The sequence below is a fragment of the Corvus hawaiiensis genome, chromosome 17 (genome assembly GCF_020740725.1).
Source record: "Corvus hawaiiensis isolate bCorHaw1 chromosome 17, bCorHaw1.pri.cur, whole genome shotgun sequence".
NCBI classification, from domain to species: Eukaryota; Metazoa; Chordata; class Aves; order Passeriformes; family Corvidae; genus Corvus; species Corvus hawaiiensis.
The window spans coordinates 10284507-10308141 of NC_063229.1; the positions used below are offsets into that span (position 1 = coordinate 10284507).

At 52.2% G+C, this 23635-nt stretch overlaps 3 protein-coding genes across 4 annotated transcripts in view; 2 read left to right on the forward strand and 1 right to left on the reverse strand.

The window, feature by feature from the left end:
* The window catches only part of LOC125335051 (peroxidasin homolog), a 48117-nt gene extending 46072 nt beyond the window's left edge, over nucleotides 1-2045 (forward strand). Inside the window, exon 23 of the mRNA XM_048322320.1 lies at nucleotides 252-2045. The gene's annotated coding sequence lies outside the window, so the exon portion shown is untranslated. The remainder of the gene's footprint in view (nucleotides 1-251) is intronic.
* A 1660-nt stretch (nucleotides 2046-3705) lies between these two features.
* LOC125335052 (tyrosine-protein kinase Srms-like) lies at nucleotides 3706-11609 on the forward strand. Its single transcript, XM_048322322.1, has 8 exons — nucleotides 3706-4186; nucleotides 6425-6546; nucleotides 7404-7570; nucleotides 8483-8621; nucleotides 9097-9255; nucleotides 10156-10337; nucleotides 10492-10648; nucleotides 11016-11609. Exons 1-8 carry the CDS (start codon nucleotides 3831-3833, stop codon nucleotides 11207-11209), a joined length of 1476 nt encoding a protein of 491 aa, XP_048178279.1. The 5' UTR covers nucleotides 3706-3830; the 3' UTR covers nucleotides 11210-11609.
* Nucleotides 11610-16749: 5140 nt separating this feature from the next.
* Nucleotides 16750-19371, reverse strand: PPDPF (pancreatic progenitor cell differentiation and proliferation factor). 2 transcript variants are annotated; one of them, XM_048322182.1, is made up of 5 exons: nucleotides 19257-19371; nucleotides 18405-18493; nucleotides 17525-17599; nucleotides 17264-17360; nucleotides 16750-17064 (listed from the first exon to the last, which is right to left on the reverse strand). In XM_048322182.1, the coding sequence occupies exons 2-5, from the start codon at nucleotides 18457-18459 to the stop codon at nucleotides 16953-16955; spliced, it is 339 nt and encodes a 112-aa protein (XP_048178139.1). In that variant the 5' UTR covers nucleotides 18460-18493; nucleotides 19257-19371; the 3' UTR covers nucleotides 16750-16952. The 2 variants fall into 2 exon arrangements, with proteins under 2 accessions (XP_048178139.1, XP_048178138.1); XM_048322181.1 differs by lacking the exon at nucleotides 19257-19371 and adding an exon at nucleotides 18940-19140.
* Between the last annotated feature and the right edge of the window lie 4264 nt (nucleotides 19372-23635).

The following is a 23635-nucleotide window of genomic DNA, read 5'->3' on the forward strand; positions in this document are numbered from 1 at the left end:
GGTCCTTACAGATTTTCTCCTCAGTGACTCTGCTTCAGAAATGTGACAAAGAGTGCAGTGTGACTTTCGGGTTGGCTTTTCCTTGCCATTGTTTCAGATCCTTGATGAGCCCTGTGTTTGCAGGGTCCCTGAAAAGTTTTGCTGTGGGTTTAAAAGTTTCCCTGCCCCAGACCTGCCAGGCACTGTTCAAACAGCTCGCTCTGCCTCCAGCTGCTCCCACAGAGCTTTTCTGCTTTCGTGTGCCATTTCAGGTGCCCTGTGACCTGCACTCCTGCTCTCCACCAGCCAGTCCAACCCACCCCTACAGGGCTCAGAGAGCCACCATGAGACCCCATGATGCTGTGCCTGCTCTCACACCTCTCATACCACTCCCTGTCCCAGGACCACTGTACTTTTGCCTGCATTGAACCCTCTGCACTGACTGTCTATGAGCCCCTCAGCCCCTGGACCCTTCCTGCCCTTGTTGGCCTCCTGGGGATGAGCTCTGCCCTCGATGATGAGAGCCCAGAGTCTGCCAAGGTGCCTCTTTCTTCCACAGTCCCCAGGAAACAGAGACAAATTGAAGCTGCTTTAATGCCACTGTTCTGCTCCGCTCCTCTTCCCATGCACCTCTGTCGTCACCCGTCACTCCTTGTCGGAACTGTCCCATGGACACCCATCCAAACCAATTCATTAAGAGGCAAAACCTTTCTCAAATGCACTGTGGTGCCAGGAAACATCTGGAAAAATCACTAAAAAAAAAAGATAAAGAAACATGAAGCCCAGAAGAAATCCCAGTCATCTTCTGACACCATCAAAAAGACCAAGAGGAACCTCAGGGTTGGGTGTTTCAGGATGGGGTGCCAGGCACGGTGTGGCCACCCTTGATCTCCAGCTGAGCTTTGCCAGTCGTTGGTGACAAGTGGAACATTCTCTGACCCCACGAGTGACTTACCATTTCTCAAAACCATTTTCCTCAGCATGACCTGCATTCCCCAACTTTCTGCCCCTTTAGGGGCTTAATTGGAATTATGCTTCTCTTCCTTTTTTTTCCCCTCCAAAAAGGCTCTTTGCTGGAAGATGTATTTCGAGTGTAAACGTAACAGGACCTGGAATAGAACCTCAGCTAATTAGGTGTAATGGGCACTCTCATTAGTGGAAGGGAGCTGCTGGTTTCTGTCAATTAGGCTGGGAGGCCATGCTGTGGTGTTTGACACGCGGGTGTACACAAAGTGCTGTTTGTGTTTATGGCTCCCCAGTGCTCTGCAGCCAAACCAGGGCTGTGTAGGCAGCTCTGCTGCTCAGGTCTGCTGGTTTTGGTGCTCTCTGGAGGTGCTCTTTAGTGGTGCTAGAACTGAAGTCCCTGTGTACCCACCACAACCCCAAATCTGTGGACAGATTGTTTTTTAATACATCCTTGTAAACTGGCCACAGGGACTGAAGAGAAAATACTTGACCCATCAGATCTCTGTACCTTCCTTATCTTTATCACTTTTCCTGCCTCCTCCCACTTTCTTTCCCACAGCACAAGGACCAGAAACTTCTATGAACATGCTTTTTCTTCTTTACTTTTTTTAGGTGTTTTATAGTACCAAAAGGGATTCAAGGCAGCAGGGATGCTCCTGGAACTGAATAGGAAAATAAAAAAAAAAAAAAAAAGATCTTAGAAAAAGGTTGTGATTTATCATCTCCTTCCTGGCATGGAGCTGAGCTTTGTGTGTGTGTCCTGTGCAGACAGAGGTTTGCAGGGATGAGTCTGTGCTCTGCATGTCTGGTAGGCTCAGCTCAGAGGCAGTATTTAGTCCTCAGGGATGTTTGTCATTTGGAAGTACTCTTTCATTTAGGTGCAAATGAAGATCCAAAGCCTTTCGTGTTGGAAATCAGCTGCACTTGTCTATCGTTGGTACCACTGGAGAATCTAATCTGGCATAGGTCAATAAAGGTAAATCAGGTCACAGTCTCCTTCTGCAGACCAGACGTTCAGCAAGTCCTCATTCAAAACAGTGAGGCACAAATGTTCCATGCTGGATCTGATCAGATCATCTTTCAGGGTACAACCAAGCAGCCCCTTTTGCTCCTGTTGGAGTGTGACGTGAGGAGCACACTGGTCTCAAGGGCTGCAGAAGGACAGCAGAGGGGATGTCCCTTCCCTTTGGTTTGCAAACCCTTCTGTGCCCCATCCTCAGTTGCCCTCCTCATGCTGAAGTGGGAAAAATGCACGGAGACTTTGCGCATCCCTGTGTGGCACTGGGGGCGAGGCTGTGAGCTGGGCACGGGGGCAGATCTTGGGGGACTTACCCGTATATTCAGGTGCTACTTGGATAAGGAGGGAGCAGAATATTTTATTAAAGACTCCCTTTCTTCCCAGTTCTCATCTGTTCAGGAATGCAAAGGCCATGCTGAGGAGTGCTCTGTATTCCTGCCCTCTGCCCTGGGCATCTGTGCCTGGGAGAGGGTGAGGAAATTGCTGAGTCCAAAACCCAGACAAGGAAATCCTTTTGCAGGTTTTTGGCCATCACGGGACACCCAGGATGCAGGACACAGCATGTCTAGAGCTGTTGACCCAAGGGTGGGTCCAGCTTGTTCCTCACACCCCACACGGTTGCAGTCGGCAGCCCAGACTTCTACAATTAATTTTTCATATTCCTTTTTAAGCAGCCTCTTTTAAATCCCAACTACACACCCAAAATGAGCTACAAGGACCAACTGCAAGCAGAGGAGGATCAAAATAATGGACTCAAGGCCAGGAGTGGAGTTGACAGGCACAAAACTCCCACTAATTAGATGGAACAGTTAAATGACAAAGTCCAGGTGGTGGCTGAGGGATTGGAGTTGGGATTTCTCACTAGAGCAGTGATCTCCAGGTGGCTTAAAGTGCACATGGAAGACGTGAGGGGGGAATCTCTGTCCTTTGGCTGATGGCTGTGGGCGGTGGGATTTGGGAGGGGGGTTGGAGCATGTCAGTGTCCGAGTGTGACCAGGGCTGGGGAAGTGTGGCTGTGCTGACACAGTGAGAGCTGGGGGCTGCATTCCAGGGCTTGGCTCTGGATGCCATGCTGGCCCTGCATCAGGCAAAGATCTCCTGTTTCTGAGTGGGACCCATCTCTGATGGAAGCTGAATGATCACCAGACCCTGGTGGTTCTGGGATGTGAATTCCCCAGTGACCCTCTGCAACAGGGAATGAGAGTGAGGAGGCAAATGCTTTAGTGGGGTTACTCTGGGAAGTCATCATAGACTGAAGGAAGAAAGGATCCAGTGTTAGAAACCCCCACAATATCCACCCAGGAAATATCCAAACACTTCAGATCTCTTCTAAGGTTATTTCCTTAATTCTGTTTTAACTCTCCCACATTTGTGGATGCAATTATTGTCCTATGGAAAAAAAAAATAGCCTCCCACACAAGTGAGATAAAGACTATTAACAAGAGTCAGCCACTTGTGACAAGAGCAGCTTGAAGAACAGAGAGCTGTGTTTATGGTGCTCTGGTAAGAAGCAAAGAGCACACTTTAAAATAATGATTAAATAAAACAACAGCCTTCCTCCTTCTTCTTCGAGAGCAGCAAGCCCGGCTCCAGCTGTGCCTGTCTCCCAGATGTGCCCGTGGCTCTGAGCGTGGGACTCCTGCCTGCAGACTCGTCCCGCCTGCAGACTCGTCTCGCCAGATGAACCAGTTTCACTTTCAGAAATAGGAAGTTCGCCGGGAAGGGCCGGCGAGCGCCCAGACGCGTGCGGGTAACGCGGGCCGGCAGGATGAGCTTCCCGGCCGGCGGCAGGAGCCCGGCACCCCCCCCTCCCCCGGCCTCCCGGAGCGCGGTGGCATAGCCCACCGCATCCAGCGCTTCACCGGGGATGGAGCAGTTCGTCAGGAAGCGTTTGACCTTCCTGACATCTTTCTGGAACAAGCTCCGTCCCCGCTCCGTGACGGAGAGCTGCTCGCTGGGATATCTTGGCTCTGATTCCGTTTCGCTGAACTCGGAGGCGACTTCCATTTCCTTCATCCCCAAGTCCTCTCTCTGTATCGCTTTGTACGCTTTCACAGCCCGGAGCGCCGAGGAGCTGAGCATAAGCGCAGGGGACAAACTGCGTGTCCTCAGAGAAGAGGGAGAGTATGTCCTAGCCCGGCGGCTGCTGGGGGAGCCGGCCACGGGCTACGTCCCTGCTGCCTACGTGGCCAACCTCAGCCAGGGCACCTCCGCTCACCGCCCGTAAGTATCCGCTGCTCTGGATCCACAGAGGGATGGAGGCTGGGCTAGGGTAGCACATCCCTGCTCAGGGAAAGGCAGTGCTCACCCTCCCCAGCGGCACGGAGCACCAGATCCTCATCCCCTGCTTTGGCCATCAGCGGCGCTGGGGCTGAGCGGGGATCTGCCCTCCCCTGGGCATCCCTGCCCTGCAGCCCCTACAGCTCGTGGCAGTGGAGTGGAGGTGTTGGGCACAGCAAGTGAGATTTGGGGGATGCGCCAGCGGGGAGAGATGCCAGTGCCCCTTCCTGGCTGCATCACTCTCGCACTGTGGCTCTGGACTGCGATGCGGTGTGATGGTGGGCAGGGGTGCAAAGGCTCCTGCTTGCTCCGGCTCCTCTCCCTGTTGTTCTGCGTTAAAGGGGAGACAGGAGGAAGGCAGGGAACTGGGGAAACTTGTACCTGAGCCCTGCCGGCTCCAAAGGGCTTGGGAGCACGGGAAGAAGCAGTTTGGGTTGGTACCTGCCAGGAAGCCCAGAGCTCTGCTGCTGCTGCTGCCATCCTGCTTACTCAGGGCTGGGGGCTTCCTCCCGGTCGGTGCCTCTCCCAGCCGACACGGAGCTCGGGGGATGTCTCAGCCCTCTGGCAGCTGGAGAAAGCCCAGGCTCCTCGTTGCATAAGGCAGCCTGGTCCCGACACGTCGGGCAAAGCGCCCCGAGACATTGCTGTTCCCTCTGTACTCGGCCCTGAGACATGCCGAGTGCGGGCAGCGCAGAGCTGGGGCGGGCGTGGCACCCTGGAGACCCCTCCGCGCTCGCCCTGTGCTGAGCCGGGTAAAGGAGAGGAGCGGGAGAAGCCCGGGAAGAGTCCCCGATGTGCAGGGGCAGTGATGGGAACCAGTGGGATGCGAGAGACCCTCCCTGCGCGTGCTTTGAGGAAGGCAAATCCAGTCTGGTTGGGCTGTGCTGGGACCACACCGGTGTGGACCGTGGGGTCGGCTCCCTCCCTTATTCCCATGGCACGGGACCCTTGGGCAGGCTACAGCGGAGCGTGTGTGTGTTTGTGTACGTGTGTGTACATGTGTGAGCACCATCCGTGAGCAGCTGGTGCCCAGCCACATCTCGAGGACAGGGACAAGGGCGATGCCACGCCGTGAAAGGCAGACGGCAGGAATGTGCCCGGCTTCCCAGCCGGAGCAAGCCGTGAGCGCACAGACTCCGCGGAGCCGCAGGTCGAAGCTGGGTGGTAATTTGTTCACCTCATCACATGTAATTTCCTGCGCGGCTTCTCAGACGCTGGCGATCCCAGCTAATGACGAAACTTTCGGCTTCTCACGTCCTGGTTGCCTTAGGCTGGATGAGGCTGCTTCTTCCTGTGCTTCCCTCTATGTCGGAAGCCAGCCAGCCAACCTGCCTTTCCTTACAGGAATTCAGTGATGAATCTCAGTGATATGACACAGAAGAGGGATTTGGCTGGGTCCTCCCCCCGGCTTGGTGCTGTGAAGTCCCCAGACAGTGCTGCCACAGCTGGAGCAGCAAAAGGCAATTGCCAGGGATGTTTCCATCGATGCCATTTGCTCATGGGCTCAGAGCCGGTTCTGCCCATGAGCTGCAGGTCAAGAAGTGCAAAGTGATCCTGTGCCTGCAGATGTTGCTCTCATGGCAGGACACAGGGACAGCCTCTCCAGAGCACCTTCCACACAGCACCAGGTGGTTGGTGCTTTATTTACCACAGGCTGTCAGACCAAGAGTGTGAACCTCACGGGTGTGGGATGGACCTGAGACCTGGACAACTTGATACAGCAGTGTCCAGACACTGATGGAGGAAATGCCCCATCCCTGGCAGTGTTCAAGAACAGGTTGGATGGGGCTTTGAACAACCTGGTCTAGTGGAAGGTGTCCCTGCCCATGGCAGGCGGGGTGGAACGAGATGAGTTTTAAGGTCCCTCCCAACCCAAACCATTCTGGGATTCTCTGATTCTATGAAATGGTCTGCAGGCAGTGAGCCTCAATAAACTGCAGTAAGTGCCTGTAAAGCACTGCCTGGAACAGCCCTGATACAGGCAGCCACATCTACAGGTTCTGAGACACAGACTGGCCACTGTGCCACTTGCTTGGTGGCTGTAGGGATGAGCAAACAGTGGGATCACAGCAGCTGCTCCCCCTGTCTGGCTCAGGAGGTACAGGATCCCCTGAAATGGATACAGACCCATCTGTGCAGCAACCCCTTGCACCACTCTGACCTCTCTGCTCTGCTCCCCAGCTGGTACTTCAGTAAGATCAGCCGAAACGAAGCGGAGCAGCTCCTCCTCTCGCCTCCCAACCAGCATGGCTCCTTCCTCGTCCGGGACAGCGAGAGCAGCAAGGGCGAGTACTCTCTCTCAGGTGACTTTGTGGCAATTATTCAGATAAAATTAGCACAGGGAAAGGTAGCAGGCTGTTCCTGAGGGGCAAATCCTGGTTTGCTTAGCACGGGGTGAAAAACGGGAGTACGTTTAAAGCACTTTTCAGCACCTTGTTGAAGGGAATTGGCTGCTTTCTGAAGGCAAGGGGAAAGTTAACAGAGCAGGGATGGATTGTTGAATCACTGTGGCAAAGGAAAGTGCGTGGCTCCTGTCCGCAGTATGAAAGCCATAAACATTTCACTGCAGCCTAATGATGGTTTCGTGGCACTAACTTCCAGGGTTTCATTCCAGCAGCTTTTGTCATCTGACGGTTGTTTAAAAATATGCTGCCACTCCAGATTACCAGGGCCTGGGCTGCTCCCACATATTGAAATCCAAATTCAGGGGGTTTTGGACCAGAGTGCCATTACGATCTGGTTTTATCCCCATAAAAGCAATCCTAGGAAAACCATGGCAAACTCCACATCCCACCTTCAGTCTCTGGGCTGTGGGAGTCACAGCTGCCCCTGGTTTATCCTCTTTGAGCAGCTCCACTATTCTCTGAGCAGCCCATGGTGGAATTATGCCTGACAATAAAGCTTATTAATTATCCCTGATAATAAAGCTGTATGGTCCAAGGAGCCTGGCTCACAATGGCCAGGAGTCCTCTGGGCCAGGAGGTGGGAGCAGAAGGGATGTGGGGAGTGGGATGGAGCAGTCCAGGGGAGAGCTGTGTTGCTTTAGGTTAATTAAAAGACTGGGAATCTGGAAAGGAGAGAGGGTGAAGTCAAGCAGGGAGATGGGCAGGGGCTGATCTTTGCATGAGTTGAGTTTCCCCCAACCTGGGCTTCCCCACAGTGCGCAACCACACGAAGGTCAGCCACTTCCGAATCTGCAAGAGCCCCAGGGGCAGTCTCTACATCCAGAAGGGACACCCCTTTCCCAACATGGAGGAGCTCCTCGCCTTCTACACGGAGCACTGGAAGGTCATCCAGAGCCCCCTGCTGCAGCCCTGCAGCCCCGCGGTGCGTAGGCCAGGCACAGCTCAGCCCTGCTCCCCGGGGTCACCGGGATGGAAAAAAGGAAAGGGAAACGAGGGAAACTAGAAATAATTAGGCTGTCCATTTGGGTTTTGAGCTTTATTAAACTAAATTTAAAGCCCACCATTAGTATAGCTGCCAGCATCACCTTTCATCAGCCATGTTAAGGCTGGGCATGGCATTTACCTGCATTTTTGACCAGCCATTTTCTGCAATGTCTTCTCCATCTCAAAGACTGGAAACCAAGTTGTTACAATCCCCTTCACTATGGATTCTGGAAATACCCATGCTTCCAATTTTTTCCTGGGAATATAAGAAAAAACCACATGGCTTTTATAAAGTTTTCATACCAATTAGTGCAGCACTCATAAGTCTAATTACAGTATTAATCCCAAATTGCCAACTCATTTCCTGATTAGAATTCCATCCACTGATTATGACTTGGAAATAGCAATTAACCATGTGAATAATCCAAGAGTGAAATTGAAAGGTGTGGGATAAAAGAAAGGCTTAATGAGCTGTAGTCTAAATCAGCCATAATATGCAATAATATTAATTCACTCATTTTTATTTATTGGTGGAGATGGAGAAAAGGCACTTCTGAGGTCTGATGAGGAGTGAATTATAACTTGAACTCCTGGTATTTTGTGTAGTCTCCAAACTCTCCCCCTTGCACACCTGGGCTCCCAGCAGGGGTCATGCAGAGGATGCCCCAGGTGTTTTGTGCCCACAGTGAACATTGAGGGAAGGGCAGTGCTCGGGCTCAGCCCCTGGGCACACAGCTGGTGAAGCATCGTGCCCTGCTCCTCTGTGGGCACCAAGGGCTGGTGCAGGCTCCATCAGCAGGTCCTGCCTGGCTGGCTGGTCCAAGTGTGCCATTCCATGTCCATCTGGCAGACTCCCCCCGAGAGGGACAGCTGGGAGCGGCCGCGCTGGGAGTTCACCCTGCGGAGGAAGCTGGGAGAGGGCTACTTTGGAGAGGTGTGGGAAGGGCTGTGGAGGAACACGGTGCCGGTGGCCATCAAGATCATTAAAGGTATGTGGAGAATCAGATGTTAACCGTGGCCAGCTGAGTCTTGTTCACTGCTGTATCATTCACCCTCCTTCATTTCCTCATCCTCTTGGTCACTGTGACTGTTTTATCAGGCAAACTGCAGTAGGACCTGGCCAGGAGCCACTGGAATATTTCTGTGCACAAACCTAAGCTTGGGCTGCATCCCTATAAAATGGCTCCAGCCAGTGGGTTCGTGATAAGTGACATCATGTCAAGTCAAATGGGTTTGTGATACATAAAATCCTGATGGAACTATGATCCTGAAAATGGGATCCAAAGCCCCATGGAAAACATCAGCTCTGAGACACAGGTTGTGCACACCTGAGCTTTGAGAGCGGGGGGGGTGGGGGCGGGACGTGAGGAGGTAAAAAAGGTCCTCATCCCAGTTGGAGGTGCTGAGGTCCCAACATCGTGTGAGAAAGTGGCTCACAAGGGCTGTGTTGGCTTTCTCCCGCAGCTGACATGAAAGCAGAAGACTTCAACAAGGAGATTCAGAACCTGAAGCGCCTGAGACATGAGAAGCTGATCCAGCTGCACGCTGTGTGCTCTCTGGAGGAGCCCGTGTACATCATCACTGAGCTCATGTGCAAAGGCAACCTCCACAGCTACCTCAACAGTGAGTGCTGTGCTGGCCCCACGGGATGGGGGATCCTGGGGCACTGCTTCCTGTGCCCCAGAATCGCCCTGTGAATCCAAATGGGGACCCTAAGAGAGTGCCAGTCTGGTTTCTGTCCTGTTTGGATAACACAGCAATCCATGGGCACTTGGTGGAGATGGTCTTGGGATCACAAAGTCTGGCATGATCCTTTGGGTGTCCACGTGGGCTGGGTTTGTATAAACCCTTGGGAGCCAAGCATGTTGGTTGGGACCTTTGTCCCTCCTTCTCCACCCACCCATGGTCTGCCAACTCCCACCAGTGCACAGAAATCTCACTGCCATGTTTGGGCAACTCCACCTTCTTTAGGAATGAAACAGCCAAACCTCCCCATGGGTTTGTTTGTGTGCAGAGCTCGTAACAGGCCATGGACCACTCATTACCCAGTTTAATTTTCTTGGCCTTTATTTTCCTGACCCAGCACAATCTGCCTTAAAAGCAAACAAAACAAACCGCTCCCACCAAGACCTGTTTCTCTACAGGGTACTCCCCCTCCCACCCACACTGACCTTGTTTCTGACTGTGGCTCCAGCAGCACTTGGTGCCGGAGGAGCTGGAGCTTGCAGGTACAACAGGTTCAGAGGCCTGGAGGGAGATTTGCATGGCAGAAGGTCACCTTTGGCTTTGAATAAGCCATGGATATCTGTGTCCTTGGTGCTCTTCAGAGCCCGCCCCTGTCCCATGCTTGAGGAGCACATGGCAGTGCTGAACGTCCCACACAGCACAACCAGGACAGTTTAGGAGTTCAAATTTGAAGTTTTACATGTTTCCCATGTCCCATATTGTCAACACAGGGTCTCCTTCCAAACCAGAACCCCCATAATAGATTGCCCCCAATGCTTGGATTGTCTGGATTAACAGGTCCTGAAGGGAAGTCCCTGGGCACCTCCCACCTGCTCAATATCGCCTGCCAAGTGGCGGATGGGATGAGGTACCTGGAGGAGAAGCACATTGTCCACCGGGATCTGGCAGCCAGAAACATCCTGGTGGGAGAGGAACTCACCTGCAAAATTGCCGATTTTGGACTTGCCCGGCTCCTCAAGGTCAGTTCAGCGGGATGCTCTGTTCCCTCCCTCCTACCCACCAGCTCATAAAGTTGCCCCATGCTGGAGCCATTCCTTGCTGTCCACTTTCCCCAAAAACCATGTCTCTGTTGATCACCCCATCCCTCATGTCCCATCTCCCATTGCTTTTCAGGATGACATTTATTCCACCAGCAGCAGCACTAAAATCCCAGTGAAGTGGACGGCCCCAGAGGCAGCCAACTACCGCACCTACTCTCTCAAGTCCGACGTCTGGTCCTACGGGATTCTGCTCTATGAAGTCTTCACGTATGGACAGATCCCCTATGAAGGTAAGGCTGCCACCCCACTCCTGTGCCCTCCATCCATCTGCTGGGCAGCTCACCCATGATCCCCAAAACCAGAGTGTCGTGAATTGTTATATTGTCGCTTCCCCAAGGGATATGGAAGCAGCTTCTGGAGCATGAGAAAGTTACTGTCCACTTAGGGGATGGCTTGGAGGGATATTCAGTGGCTGCAGAGTGGGTGCAGGAGCTGGGGGCAGGAAGTTGGTCTGGCTCTCCCACATCCTTTCTTCTACCACCCCTCTGGCAGAGAGACAGCATTTCACAGCACCACCAGTGACATCTTGGCCACTGCAGGTGTACCTTCAGGGCATCCTTTGGGGACATCAGACTAGGAGCATCTTCTTCCTTGCAGGAATGACGAACCAAGAAACCGTACGGCAAATCACCAGGGGCTACCGCCTCCCCCGGCCCAGCCCCTGCCCTCCCGAGATCTACAGCATCATGCTGGAGTGCTGGAGCGGCAACACGGAGGAGCGTCCCACCTTCCTGGCCCTGCGGGAGAAGCTGGGCTTCTTCTACAGGCGGCTGCTCAGCTCCCTCTCCTGAGGGACCCCTTCCCACCATCCTTCCTGCACAAGCCCCTCCAGGCCAGCTCTTGCCAAGAAGTTCCTTCCTTCTGGTTTGCCCTCTGACAGGCCTATAAGGAAAGCACATCCCCCCAAAAAACAGCATGTGGCCCCTCACAGTCAGGGTGCAGGGAGGCGGCCAAGGGAAAAAGCAGCAATTTGTGGAGAACTCGTTGCCAGCGCTTGGCTGTGTAACAGTTTGGAGAAGGCCCACAGAGGCATCACTCTGAGTTTACATCTTCATTTGCTCAGTAGGGTGGGAGGTCCCTGCTGCTCCCCACACCAACGTGAAGGTTTGCAGTTCATGTTCAGTTGTGGCTCTGCTTATCTTGTAGTGTGTGTTCGGTGTATTTATCAATAAATGTGTGTGCATCCACCCACAGGAGTCCTTGCAGGGCATTGCTGGATGCTCCTCCCTCAGCACGCTGAAACTCCCTCTCAGGAATCATGGAACAGCTTGGGTTGGAAGGGTCCTTAAAGTTCCACGGGCAGGGACACCTTCCACTAGACCAGGCTGTTCCAAGCTCCATCCAACCTGGATGTGAAAACTTTCAGGGATGGATTCAAGGAATCCATCAAGGACAGGTTCAAGGAAGCACTGATTTGCAACCAGTCCCACTCTTGCAACCACAGATAAAACCATTCTTGTGTCTCTTTGGACTCTGTTCATCCAAGTATCCTTGTGTGCCTCTGCTGCCCCTTTCCCAGGCAGCAGCCCCACATGCCCCAAGGACTCTGCACAGTCAGCTCCTGACTGGGCTGCTCCACTCTGGGTTCTTGTCTCACTCACCATCGTGTGGCTATTCCAAGAAAAATCTATGTCTGGGTTCAAATACTGAATGCCTCCTTATCCCACATGCAGGCAGCAAAGGTAAAACACTACATCACCCTGTTTTTATCCCACCCATGGGACAGGCCAAGAGATACTCCCACTGCCCCCAGCTCCTCCCTGATCCCAGGATATGGCCTTGCAGGGGGACCTTGAGCCTCTGGTCCCTCCCAAGCCGGGGCAGAGTTTGCTCCAGCCAAGTCCCTGTTGCCCGCCTGCCCGTGCATTCTCCCAGAGGCCGGGCTGTCCTTGGCAGCAGTGGAAGAACACATGGAAAAGCAGCACTGGGAGCAATGCCAAGGCTCCAGGCTGGTGCAGGCAGGGGCAGCCCGAATGGGGCTGTTGGAGCCCTAACACATTTGTGGCACTGGTGGCAGGAGCAGACATGCTGTGGGTGAAAGGCAACTGCCAGAGGTTTAGAATTCCTCCTGACAAGCCCATTTTGCCTGTTTGCAGGTGACCAGTGGGACTGAGCCAACAGCAGCGTTGAAATTTATAAAGTTAATAAAGTTTATGCAACACTCCCCACGCCTGGGCAGCATCCGTGCTGCGCAGAAGAGCAGAAACAAGTCTGGCTGTTAATTGAACAAGCCTCCAAGCACGAGGGGCCTGGAAAGGGGAGGCAGGAATGTGGTTTAGGGGTGGGATAAAGCCTGCTCTGTTCATGCCCACAGAGCTGCAGCCCTGTCCTGGGAAGGCAGTAGCTCCTGGTTAGAGTGTTCCCAGGTGGAAAAAGTACCAGGCTGGGTTTGGGCATGGTTGCAAGAGGAAATCCTCACCTTACTCAAACATTTTGTAGCCTGATCAAACACTGGAGCAGAGAGCACACCCATGCACAGCCCGGGTCCTCTCCTGCAGGAAACTAAAGACTGAAGCCATATCCAGCAGGTGAAGGGCTATGGCACACTAAGGAAGGGCAGGAACATGCCTGGTGCAGGCACGGTGGGGCTGATGTAGCACAGAATCACAGAATGGTTTAGGTTGGAAGGGACCTTCAAGATCATCTTGTTCCAGCCTCCTGCCATGGGCAGGGACACTTTCCTCTAGACCAGGCTGTCGAACAGCAATTAAGACAGTAAATTTGCAGGTCAGGCTGCCACCAGATGGAGCTCAAAAATAAGCAGGAGGAGAAGGGTGTGTATGGGGTGATGGGGCTGGTGTGGGGCTCAGCCATCCATGGTGGGGTACCTGGAGAAGCCCGTGGGGCTGGCAGGGCACCAGCCCGTCAGACATATGGCCCAAAACCAGGTCACTCAGCAGTCACGGTGACCTCTTGGGGATGTGGAGGGGGAATATGGGGATGTGATGACACGGTGCTGCCCCACAGCAGTTTTCCTTCCTCCTCCTCCTCCTCCTCTGCTGCATGAAAAGCCAATCCGCAGCCTGGATTTTCCCTCCAGCATGGTCTGCTGGGTTCTGGCATTTCTCTGAGTCTTACTTGCTTTATAAAAGTAGATAAACTTGGTGGCCAGGGGTGGGGAGCCCAGATTTTCCTATCTGCTGCCAGGATCTCAGCCTGGGCTGGGCACTGCAGCCCCTCTCCCCCCAAAAAATCGGAACCAGGTTTTTCCTTAAGTCCATTCCACAAAGGCAGGAATGCTGGGGTCCCAGTCCTTCTGGAACCACTCCAGAGTGGGCATTGCAAATCCTGTTGTTGGTCCTGTTGTTACAGGTATCTCCTGCTCCATTTGCAGCCTGGCATGTGCCCCGTTTGCAGATTCAAGGATCGGAGCCTTGACCCAGTGGCATTTGGAAGCAGCCTCAGGCTAATGCGATGTATTTCAGCTGCACAGCTCATTTCTATTTTTAAGGTCCCACGTCAGCCTTTGAAGGGTGAGGGGGAAGCAAGGCTGCTGGAGGGAAATAAACCAAACCAAAACAACCCCCAGCAGCAAGAGGCAGGGAATGTAAAGAAATACTTCTCACTGGAGGTGGCGGGGTGGCACGAGGGCTGCTGCAAGGGATGAGAGTGAGCAGAAAACACCAGTGAGTTTTGAGCAAATATGTGAATTAACAACAGTCAAAACACCACAGAGGGAGCAGAGGTGGGCACATCAGTCCCAGTGGATTTGATGCCATGGGAGGTGCGTGCTTGCCCCTCCAATATCAAGCCCTATAGGAAGAAGGGGATTGCTTAGGGAGGGGTGCTGTGTATGGGGAACCCCTTTGATTGTCTTGCTTCTACTGCCCAATGTTTCCCTTGCTATCCCACCACAGCAGCAGCATGAGGACACAGGAAATCAGCTGGAATCATAGAATCACTTAGGTTGGAAAAGCCCTCTAAGATCATCGAGTCCAACCATTCCCCCAGCACTGCCGAGCCCACCACTAACCCCAAGTGCCACATCCACAGGTCTGTTAAACCCCTCCAGGGATGGGGACTCCACTGCCCTGGACAGCCTGTTCCCATGCTTGGTAACTCTTTCAGTGTGAAAGTTTGTCCTGATATCCAACCTAAACCTCTCCTGGCACAACCTGAGGCTGTTCCACGACATTGTGAAATGAGAGTTTTCTCTCATCACTTGTTACTTGAGAAGAGAGACACCCACAGCAGTGAAGATGGAAACAGGACAAAAATAAACATGCTTGGCTGTCAAATGCTTTTCCAAAATATGTCTGAATGCTGTGAAGGGGAGAGAAAGAGCCTAAAAGCCTTTCAACCCCAAGCAAAAAAGGCAATGCCAAGGGCTTTGCCCTCAGAAATGCCATGAAGCTGCCCAGGAGCACATCTGGGGGCATCTGGACTCTCCCTGTATCTTCACTCCCAGCAGAGAAGGAGTCTGAGTCTGTGACACTTCACAGACATTCAGAAACACAGCCTTGGATTCTGCAGGGTTTTTCCAGGCAGTTTTGCTTCACTGGACAGGGAACCATGGGCACAAGGGCAGCCACTGACAGGTGCTGCAGTCCCTGCTGTAAATCCAACCCACCCCAGAGCAATGTGGGAATGAACTTAACTGCCATCCAGCATCCAAAACCTGGATAGGGGAGCATCCATGTGCTCATGGCATCGCAGAGCAGCTCAGTTAGAGTTGGATCAGGCTGGGGAATGTGCCCAGATGAAAGCCAGGGATGTAGGATTGGTGCCTCTGCTCTGTGACTGCCTCCCCTGGGTGCCTGGGGACAGTTGCTGGGTTTGTCCCTCCATGATCAAGCAAATACAGTAATATTGACTTTACCTTTGTGTGTCCACACTGATTTCCAGGCTTGCAAAAAAATACTTGTCTCTCCAAAATATGTGGCTTTTGCTAGGAACCAGGATCAGAGGAGATCCCTGAGGCAGCCTGGGGGTGAGCAGCACCCAAAGGGCTTTGCTGGGGCATGGGAAGACCCTGGAGAGGTGCCACAGCCACACTTTCCAACCAGCCTTGCCGGCTCTTTCTCAGAAAGGGTCTATTTTATCTTTATTTCCCCATGTTTAGGGAAGTTTAAAGGCTGCCATGTGCTTCCTGGGATGTGCCGCCCTCCCAACAACAGCAGTCTGCTGCCCCACTGGAAGTCACATCCGATCAGTTGCTGCCATGAACATGGGGGTCACCCTCAGGGTGCTGGCAGCCCCTGGGGTCCAAACTGTTCCAGACTGCTGGAACCCCCCTGAAGCCATTCCCCTTGGATGCACACACTTACACAGGGGGAGCAGAGGTGCCAGTGCTGCCCTGGCCCCTCCAAGGCACAGGGGACACAGACCCTCTGCCCCAAAAACAAGGACCCGTGCCTGGGGAAGCAGAGCTCAGTGAAAAGCTTACTCAACACTTTCCACTGTCAGAAACAACAGAGCTGGAAGTGACCCTGGATGCCCCTGCAGAGCAGACAGAAAACAGAGCAGCCACGTGCCCCCAGCTGCTCCCTGCCCTTTTCCCTGCCTGCCTGGGACACCAGGAAGGAAAAATCATCGCTCAAGGGTCCCATGGCCTCAGCTGCAGCCCCTGGTGCATGCAGGGACAGCCCCACTCCTCATGCTGTGGCGAGAAGCAGAGCAGGAACATTTGGCACCTTTAAATCAACCTCTGCCAAGTTTTTTTACTTTCCAGCAGGAACAAAGTTGCTCCCTTCATGCAGGCACCTGCAGGCTCTTGTTTTCCCAGCTCTCAGAAGGATCAAACAGCCAAACTGAGTAATTTGCAGGCAAAAATCAGGCAAAACAGCACTTGGGGCAGTGCAACACATGGGCCAGCTGGGATCCAGGGCTGCCAAACCGAGTGCAGCCCCTGAGCTGCCATCCACACCATGAGCTCCGGCCCGATATCCAGATCCACAAAATGCATGTCCTGAGCAAGCCTTATCTCTCTCCTCATTATGGAGGGGTCACTGTGCACCCAAATCCTCCCCCCAGCCCCAGCCACACCTGCTCAGGCCCTGGCACTCGCTCCTGCCCCTCGAGGTACCAAAGCAGAGCAGGGCAGCCACGTGTTTGGGGAGCAAAACAAGTTCAGTGCCAGCAGGGGCAGGCTGTGTAGCCAAGTAAGGAGAGAAGAGGGTGAGGGAAGGCGTTTGCAACACCACCACAGCCCAGCCAGATCCTCCTCACGTGCAAAACACACACGGCCCAGTGAGTCAGGCTAGCACGTGGTATCTGGCACCACTGCATCCTGCTCTGCGGCCAGGAGCCGTGCTGTGTCCTGGTCCAGCCCCACCAACACCCCCAGCACCGCTCTGCTCCCCCCTCCACAGACAAAGAACAACCCACAGCGTTTTAAAAGGCTGCTCAAGTTTATTCGTTGCCATTGTACAAGTTCAGGAAAAGCTTTGGGAGGGCTTAGTTACACTGGGAGAGAGTAAAAAAAGCCGGAGTGGAATTGTCGGGGTTGCTGCACTTCTCCATCAGAAAGCAGCACCTTTTCCTTGGAGCAGCCAGCTACTCTACAGGGGAGGGGGGGAGCAGCCGCCGACCCGCTCACACCGAGGGCGCCGCGCTGGACTCGCTGACGTGGCGCCTCCGTCCCGCGCCCGGGGCTGCCACCAGGGCACAGGCCATCGGTCCTGTGGCCACCCGCAGAGCTCCCAAGCTGCAACACAGAGCAGAGAGAGAGTCAGCACTCATGCCAACCCCGAAATGCGGCGTTACTGCTCTGCATTTATTCCTGCAGCCCTGGGCATGGACATGGCTCATTGGGTCAGAATGCACCTTCGGGGATGCAGCGGGGATGTCCCCAAGTGCCCTGGGTGCTGCATTGGTGCTCCCCTGTGTCACCTCTAAGCACTCACCTCTCCTGGGACTCTGACACCGTTGTCATGGCTGGCTGAGTCGTCTTCCCAAAGAAGAAGCTGGCCCACCACTGGCCGGGGTCAGACTTGGGCAGGTCTGGGGAGCAGTGCATGACACGGACAGTCCAGGTCACTGCAACCTGGGCAGCCCCATGGCCACCCCAGCCTCATCCCACAGGAGAGGCTAGGTCACCTCCAGTAAGATTTCCCAAGGAGGGACTGGGAGCAGTGTCTCCCTGGGCCACGACAGGTGACACTTACCCAGGCCATGGGGGATGACCTCCCCAGAGTACTCTGAGCTGCAGGAGCTGGTGCTGGATGTGGAGCTCAGGCGCCCTGTGGAAAAATCATGGCCATCAGAACCACTGCTGAGCCATGGTCATGCCACAAGAAGGAAAGCACAGCCTTGGCATGGCTGTCCCTGGGTGCTATTGCTCAGCCTCATCACTAATTCGCTCCAGTACTTGCCCAGTTTAGGGCCAGGCCAATAAAAACCTCAAGGAAGGGAATACTGGGGAGATTCCAAGAGCAGGGAGCAGAAAAACACCTGAACACCTCTGTAGGAGAAAAACTGCAACCCCAAGGACATAGTTTAGTGGCTTTGAGAGGCCTCTGCAGATGAATTGAGGCCATGAGGATGCAAATTCCTGTGTATAATCCATGTGCTTTTAGTACAACAGCTACGAGCCTGCTGCTTGTTTCAGCTCAGGGGGAATCCTTTAATTCCCTCTGGTTTAAGCAATCCATTAAACCAGAAAGTCTCCCCTGGCTGAGGTACGAGGAGCTACCATTGCCCAGACTGGTTTAGCAGCTCATTTCTGAAGCAACAGTGCAAGGTGAAAGTGCAAGGTGAAACCATCCACTCTGGCCCCTACAACCCTCCTAACAAGTGAACGAGATTTGAGCCCCCTCACCAGCTGGTACAGCTGGGCTGGGGGGCCCAAAGGGGGGCTTGGGCAGCAGCACGGACACTGCTGGCTGTCCCCTTTTCTCAGCAAATGCTCACATGGGGCTGCAGCTGAAAGCACAGACCTGAGCTCAGCTCCATCTCTGCAGGAGCCACATCCCTCACACCTGGCAGAGATCCCCCATATGCTCACCCACCACCCCAAGCCCACGCCGGCCCCCAGCCTGCCCTTACTTCTGCGATAGTTGTGCGTGGCCATGAGGGAGCCGCTGGATGGAATGGATGCCATGGTTCCTGATCTTGGTTCTTGTGCAGATCTAAACCTGGGAGCATAAAGGCAGCTGTCAGCACCCACCCCTGCACCCCCGAAAGCTGCAGGGGTGTAAATGGAACCAATGTGACTTCTGGAGAAAAGGGACGTGCAACCCTGCACTGGGAACGGCGGCTGGTGCTCACTGCACGTGGATTAAATCCACAGAGCTCCAAGAGCTATGTGCAAAACCAAAATAATTCCCCTCATCCACAACCGCCTGCCCAGAGCACAGTCTGCACAGCCCCTTCCCGACCCCCCCTCCTTCCAGGGTGTTTTTCTTGCAGAAATCCACCTCCCCTCCTTGGATCAACATCTGGAGTTACAAAATCCCAGGCGGATGTTGCATAAGGAGCAAAGAAACATTCAGTTGGGGCACATACCGGGGCTGTTCCTGCAAGGAGCTCCAGCCCCAGCCTGTCCTCAGCAGCCTCCCCATCACCCACAGCCGGTACAAACCTGCCTGCCTTTAATGTGGTGAAATGTTCTGAACTGGGGAAGTTTTGTGCCTCTTCCGGGTACAAACCACCTTCCTGCCAGCAGCTGACTCTTCCCACAGTCTGACCCCTTCTTCCCCAAGAAAGCTCTTAAAAAGGCTCAGGGGGCCAAACGTCCCAGCTGCCAACAGCTGGCGGACACCGAGCCGCATCCGGGAGAAGCAACCTTTCCTCAGAGGGGAAACCGAGGCACGGGCAAGTCCCAGCGCAGCCCCCTGGCAAAGCAAACGCGCCGATCGCTCGCTCGGGGCCGCCCCGTTCCCCCCGCGGGCAGCGCACCTGGGCTGTGTGCGGGGTCCGGCGTGCGGGGTCCGGCGGGCAGGGCAGGGGGTCCGGGGCGGCGGCCGCTGTCCGCTCGCACCGCACGGCCTGAGCCGCGGCGCTGCCGCTCCGCCCCCGCACGGAGCCTTTATCCGCTCCGGACGCGCCCTCCCGGCGGCCGCCAATGGCAGCGGGGGCGTGGCCGGACACGCCCCTGCCACCCGAGGGGTCGCGATTGTCGCGGCGGGGAGCGGGGACAGCCCCCAAGGCCGCGCGGAGCCGCCGCGGAACGCCCCAACAACGGCCGGATCCCGGAGAGAGGGGATTGGAAATCCTGCCCGCCCTTCGCCTTTGAGGTGGTTCAGCTCCCGTTCTGAGCTGGTGAAGTTTTGTTTTGGTTTTTTTTTTTTTCTCCTTTCAAGCGATGCCGCCTTTTACATGAGGGTAAACATGAAAAATAAATAAATACGGATTCGAGGGATTCCAAGCTGGCTGGGCTTTATCGGTTTTGGGAAGGAACGCTTTATTTCAGAGGATAAACTTGCAACAAGGCCAAAGTACAACCTGCACCACAGTCCAGCTCCTCCGTGTTTGGGCACCGGTGAACAATCCTGCTCCATAAATCACTGGTTTTGTGGGATGTGAGTCTGGGAGAGACAAGGCAATGGATGTGTGTACAAGGAAGCAGATCCGTGTAAGAGGAACGGAAACTTCACAGAAAATTTCTTTCTGTATGGAATGGAAATGGGGTTGAGAACGAAACACTCGGAGAGATGCCAGAGCCTTGGGGTATCTCTGCAAAGGCAGTTTGGTACTTGATATACCTAAAATGTTACTCTTTTTTTTCTCCCCTAAAATTCAGTAATGCTCCAGAGCAGAGCTCTGCAGCCCAGCATACTGAGGATCTGCAGTAAAATCCTGCACTTTGAGTGCAGCTGTGGAAAAGAGCATTTTTTGGGGGGGTGATACTTCAACCATTTCAGGGATTGGAGGCAGAAGGGAGCCCACCTTGCAGCCTGGGGTGGTTCTGGCACAAACTCCCAATGCAACAAGGTTCACTCCTCCCCCGGTTAGTGTTTTTTCTCATTAATCTGGAGTTATTCTTTAAGCACCAGAATGAGGAACCAGTGCCAGGGGAGGCAGCCCTGGGTTGCTCCAGGGCATCGATCTCCCTGCTCAGCTCATGGGGCAGTAAAAGGGCCGAGGGTGTGTTTCTCAGTGGGGTATGACCGCCCCAGCATGGGGCCACTCCATGTGAGCCATGTCCCTAGCTGACCCAAGAAGAAGGCCACACTGTCCACTGCCATGGCAACATCCTGTTCTACTAGCTAAAAAAAAAAAAAAAAAAGATCTAGTGTGGAAATGTGGAAAAACCCACAAAAACCACAGGACTTTGTGTTGTAACACCTGCTATTGCTCATGGCTTGCAGCAGCAATAATCTACCCTGTATTTGGCACAAATTGTATTGTTTGCTATGACAGTTGTCATGTTCCAATTCCAAAATGCAGGATTTGACTATTCTCTGATTGGCAGTAATATAAAACAGCACATTAGCTTTATTTTACTTGCTTTACAGAATTCCATCACAAAGTAAAATCAGAATCTGTCCCATTAAATAGGCATTGAAAATCTGGACAAAAGTCTCAAACCCATGAAACAGGTGAAAGTTTTAACATAAGATCACATGGTTTTCACAATTACTTTGGATTAATTTTAGGATTTTTTTCTGTGCCTGTCTGAAATTTCCTGGGTCCCTCATGACTGATCTAAATAACTAAAATACTAAAGATTTATTGCCATAAAAGGATTTCTGTTTTCCAAGTGATAAGAATTTTATGACACGTATTGATCTACTGAGGTGGTAGTAGTCACTGAAAGATGGATCATCCCATTTATTTTTTTGTCCTTTTTGCTATTATTATTTTATTGAGAACATGTGAGAACAATTGGCACAAAACCTTGAGATGCTGATAAACTGATAAGCCGTGCACATATCCGAAGCACTAGTTGATCAATGTATATTAACTAAGGTTACTTGGACAAGGAAATTTAATACTTTCCACATCTCCTCTTGGAAATAAATTTAATAGTCTATCTCACCTCCCATGTGTGTCCCAGTAATCACCCTGTAATTTTTTTTCCCAATTAATTACAGCCTTTTAGATGATGAATGGAGTCTTTCTCATGGGGACATGAAGTCAGAGTATTGCTTGGAAAATGCAGCCTTACCTACAGATTATTTCTAAGCAGATTTTTCCCTGTGTCTCACTCATCTCAATGCGTGTTTGGAGACTCCAGAATTTATTCCAAGCTAGTTTACAACTAAATTAAAGGACGGGAAGGAAACACCAGAAGGAAGATTTCATGCAGTTTGTCAGTGTAAGCTCTGTTCTATTGAGGATTATTCCCTTGTTTTTGGGGGTTTTATGATCTTTATTGTGATTTAAGGAGGAAAGTGCACAGGATTTTTTTTCTGTGTTCTTTCTCTTCCGTTCATGTGACCTCCCTTCCTCATTTTTCATTTACAATGCTCGCTCGGAGAACACACAACAGTGGCAACATTTAGGAGCAGGGAAAGATTTTAATTGTAGTCTTCCAAGGCAATGACGACGACGAACATAAACCATTCTATGTGAATTATGTTACAGCAGAGAATCTCACTGAGGAATAATGAGGAAGCAAACAGAAAATATTTGCAGGAAGGGAAAATTGGAGACAGACCAGACTGCAGATTTCTGTAGGATCTTTTTCCTTAAGCCATATCCCAGCCATGCTACAAATATATCCTAGAGCAGGAATTAACTGCTTAAGGAGGTCGTGCTAATGGGGATGGTTTTAAAGCATGAGAAATTTTGCTGTTTGTGTTTCAACACCAGGGAAAGAGGCATCATTTGGAGTCCACTAAAGTAAATCTCCACGCAGACATCTGACAGGCATGAATATGTGGTGTGCATAAATAAATGCATACTGTGCAACAGAATTCTTATGGAAATTGCCATATTGCAGAGAATGTATTTTAAAAATACTCAAGGTATCAAAAGTGCATCACCTCCTGTGCTGCTTAGCTGCTCCTGGGATATTGGGGGAACGCTTGACATCTCAGTGTTCCTAATTCTGTCAGTGGGCCCCACTCCTGGTGTCACTGAGTCCAGCTTTTGACCATCACAGGTAATTTTTCCCTTTAGTATTGAGTTTTAGGTCTGAATTTAATTTAGACTGCTTGTGTGATCAAGTTCATTCAGTGTGGGCTTCACTTAATAGATGGGCCAGGGTTACCACATTGATTTGCATAGAAATTAGAATTGATCAAAACTAAATTATTGATTATTTCAAGTTGAAAACCACCCTCTTCAACCTTGCATTCCCATAGAGCACCTCCTAATTGATGAGCTTTTATCGTTACAGAAGTGGTAACATAATAAATGCAGGTAGGGTGGGATTTTCTGGTCATTTTGAACATTGTAGAATGGATAATAAGTTTGAATCTGAAGAATTTCCCTTTAAATGTTATGAAGACCTGATACATTCTGATATTTTCAACATTATTTGGGAATGAAAAAGGCTTGATTTTCTGCTTCACATTAAAAATGTGGTTTCCCATTTAAAAATTGATCAATTAAGCTTTTGATGTTGGTATTCATGTGTTCTTATTTATTTGAACTTTTTGTGGATATTTTTGCTAGTAATTCCATGGGAAAGTGACCTTGTAATTCAAAGGTACCGTATATTTGCTACATTAAAAGTGAGGTGCTGCTCTGTTTGTTGCTGGGTTGTGTTTTCTCTCAGGATGGCACCACTGAATTTTCTTGGAGAAAGTTCCAGTGCTGCAGTGTGGGGTGGAGGGTGCAGCTCAGCACACCCCGGCTCCTGCCGGACACGGGGAGCCATGAAAAAAACGGGACAATTCCATCCGGGATCCAGGCTGGGGGAAAGAAATCCGGACTGGACTTTTCCTGGAGTACGGAATGGGGAAAAACCCGGACTGGAATTTTCCCAGAACACGGAATGGATACGGGGGGAAAAGCCCGGACTGGATTTTTCCCGGAGTACGGAATGGATTCTTGGGAAAACCCGGACTGGACTTTAAAAAAAAAAAATGTAATGTAAAGAAAAATCCGGACTGAAGATGATAGTACCGGTTACCTCTCAAACTCAGAACAGATCTTCATTCCCTCCTCTCCCTGCACACCACAAGAACTCATCCTCAGAGCTGAAGAAATCGACCCGGTTTATTTGTAACATGTCCCTGAAATGGAATTTAAAGATTCCGAATATTACTACCCTGAGTACCTCCCACCCCCATTCAACCTGTGGGACCTGAAGCAGCTGGCCATCTTTGTCCATGTGGAAGGGGAAATGGATTTCTGTCCCAAGCCCACGGGATCTCTAGAGAAAT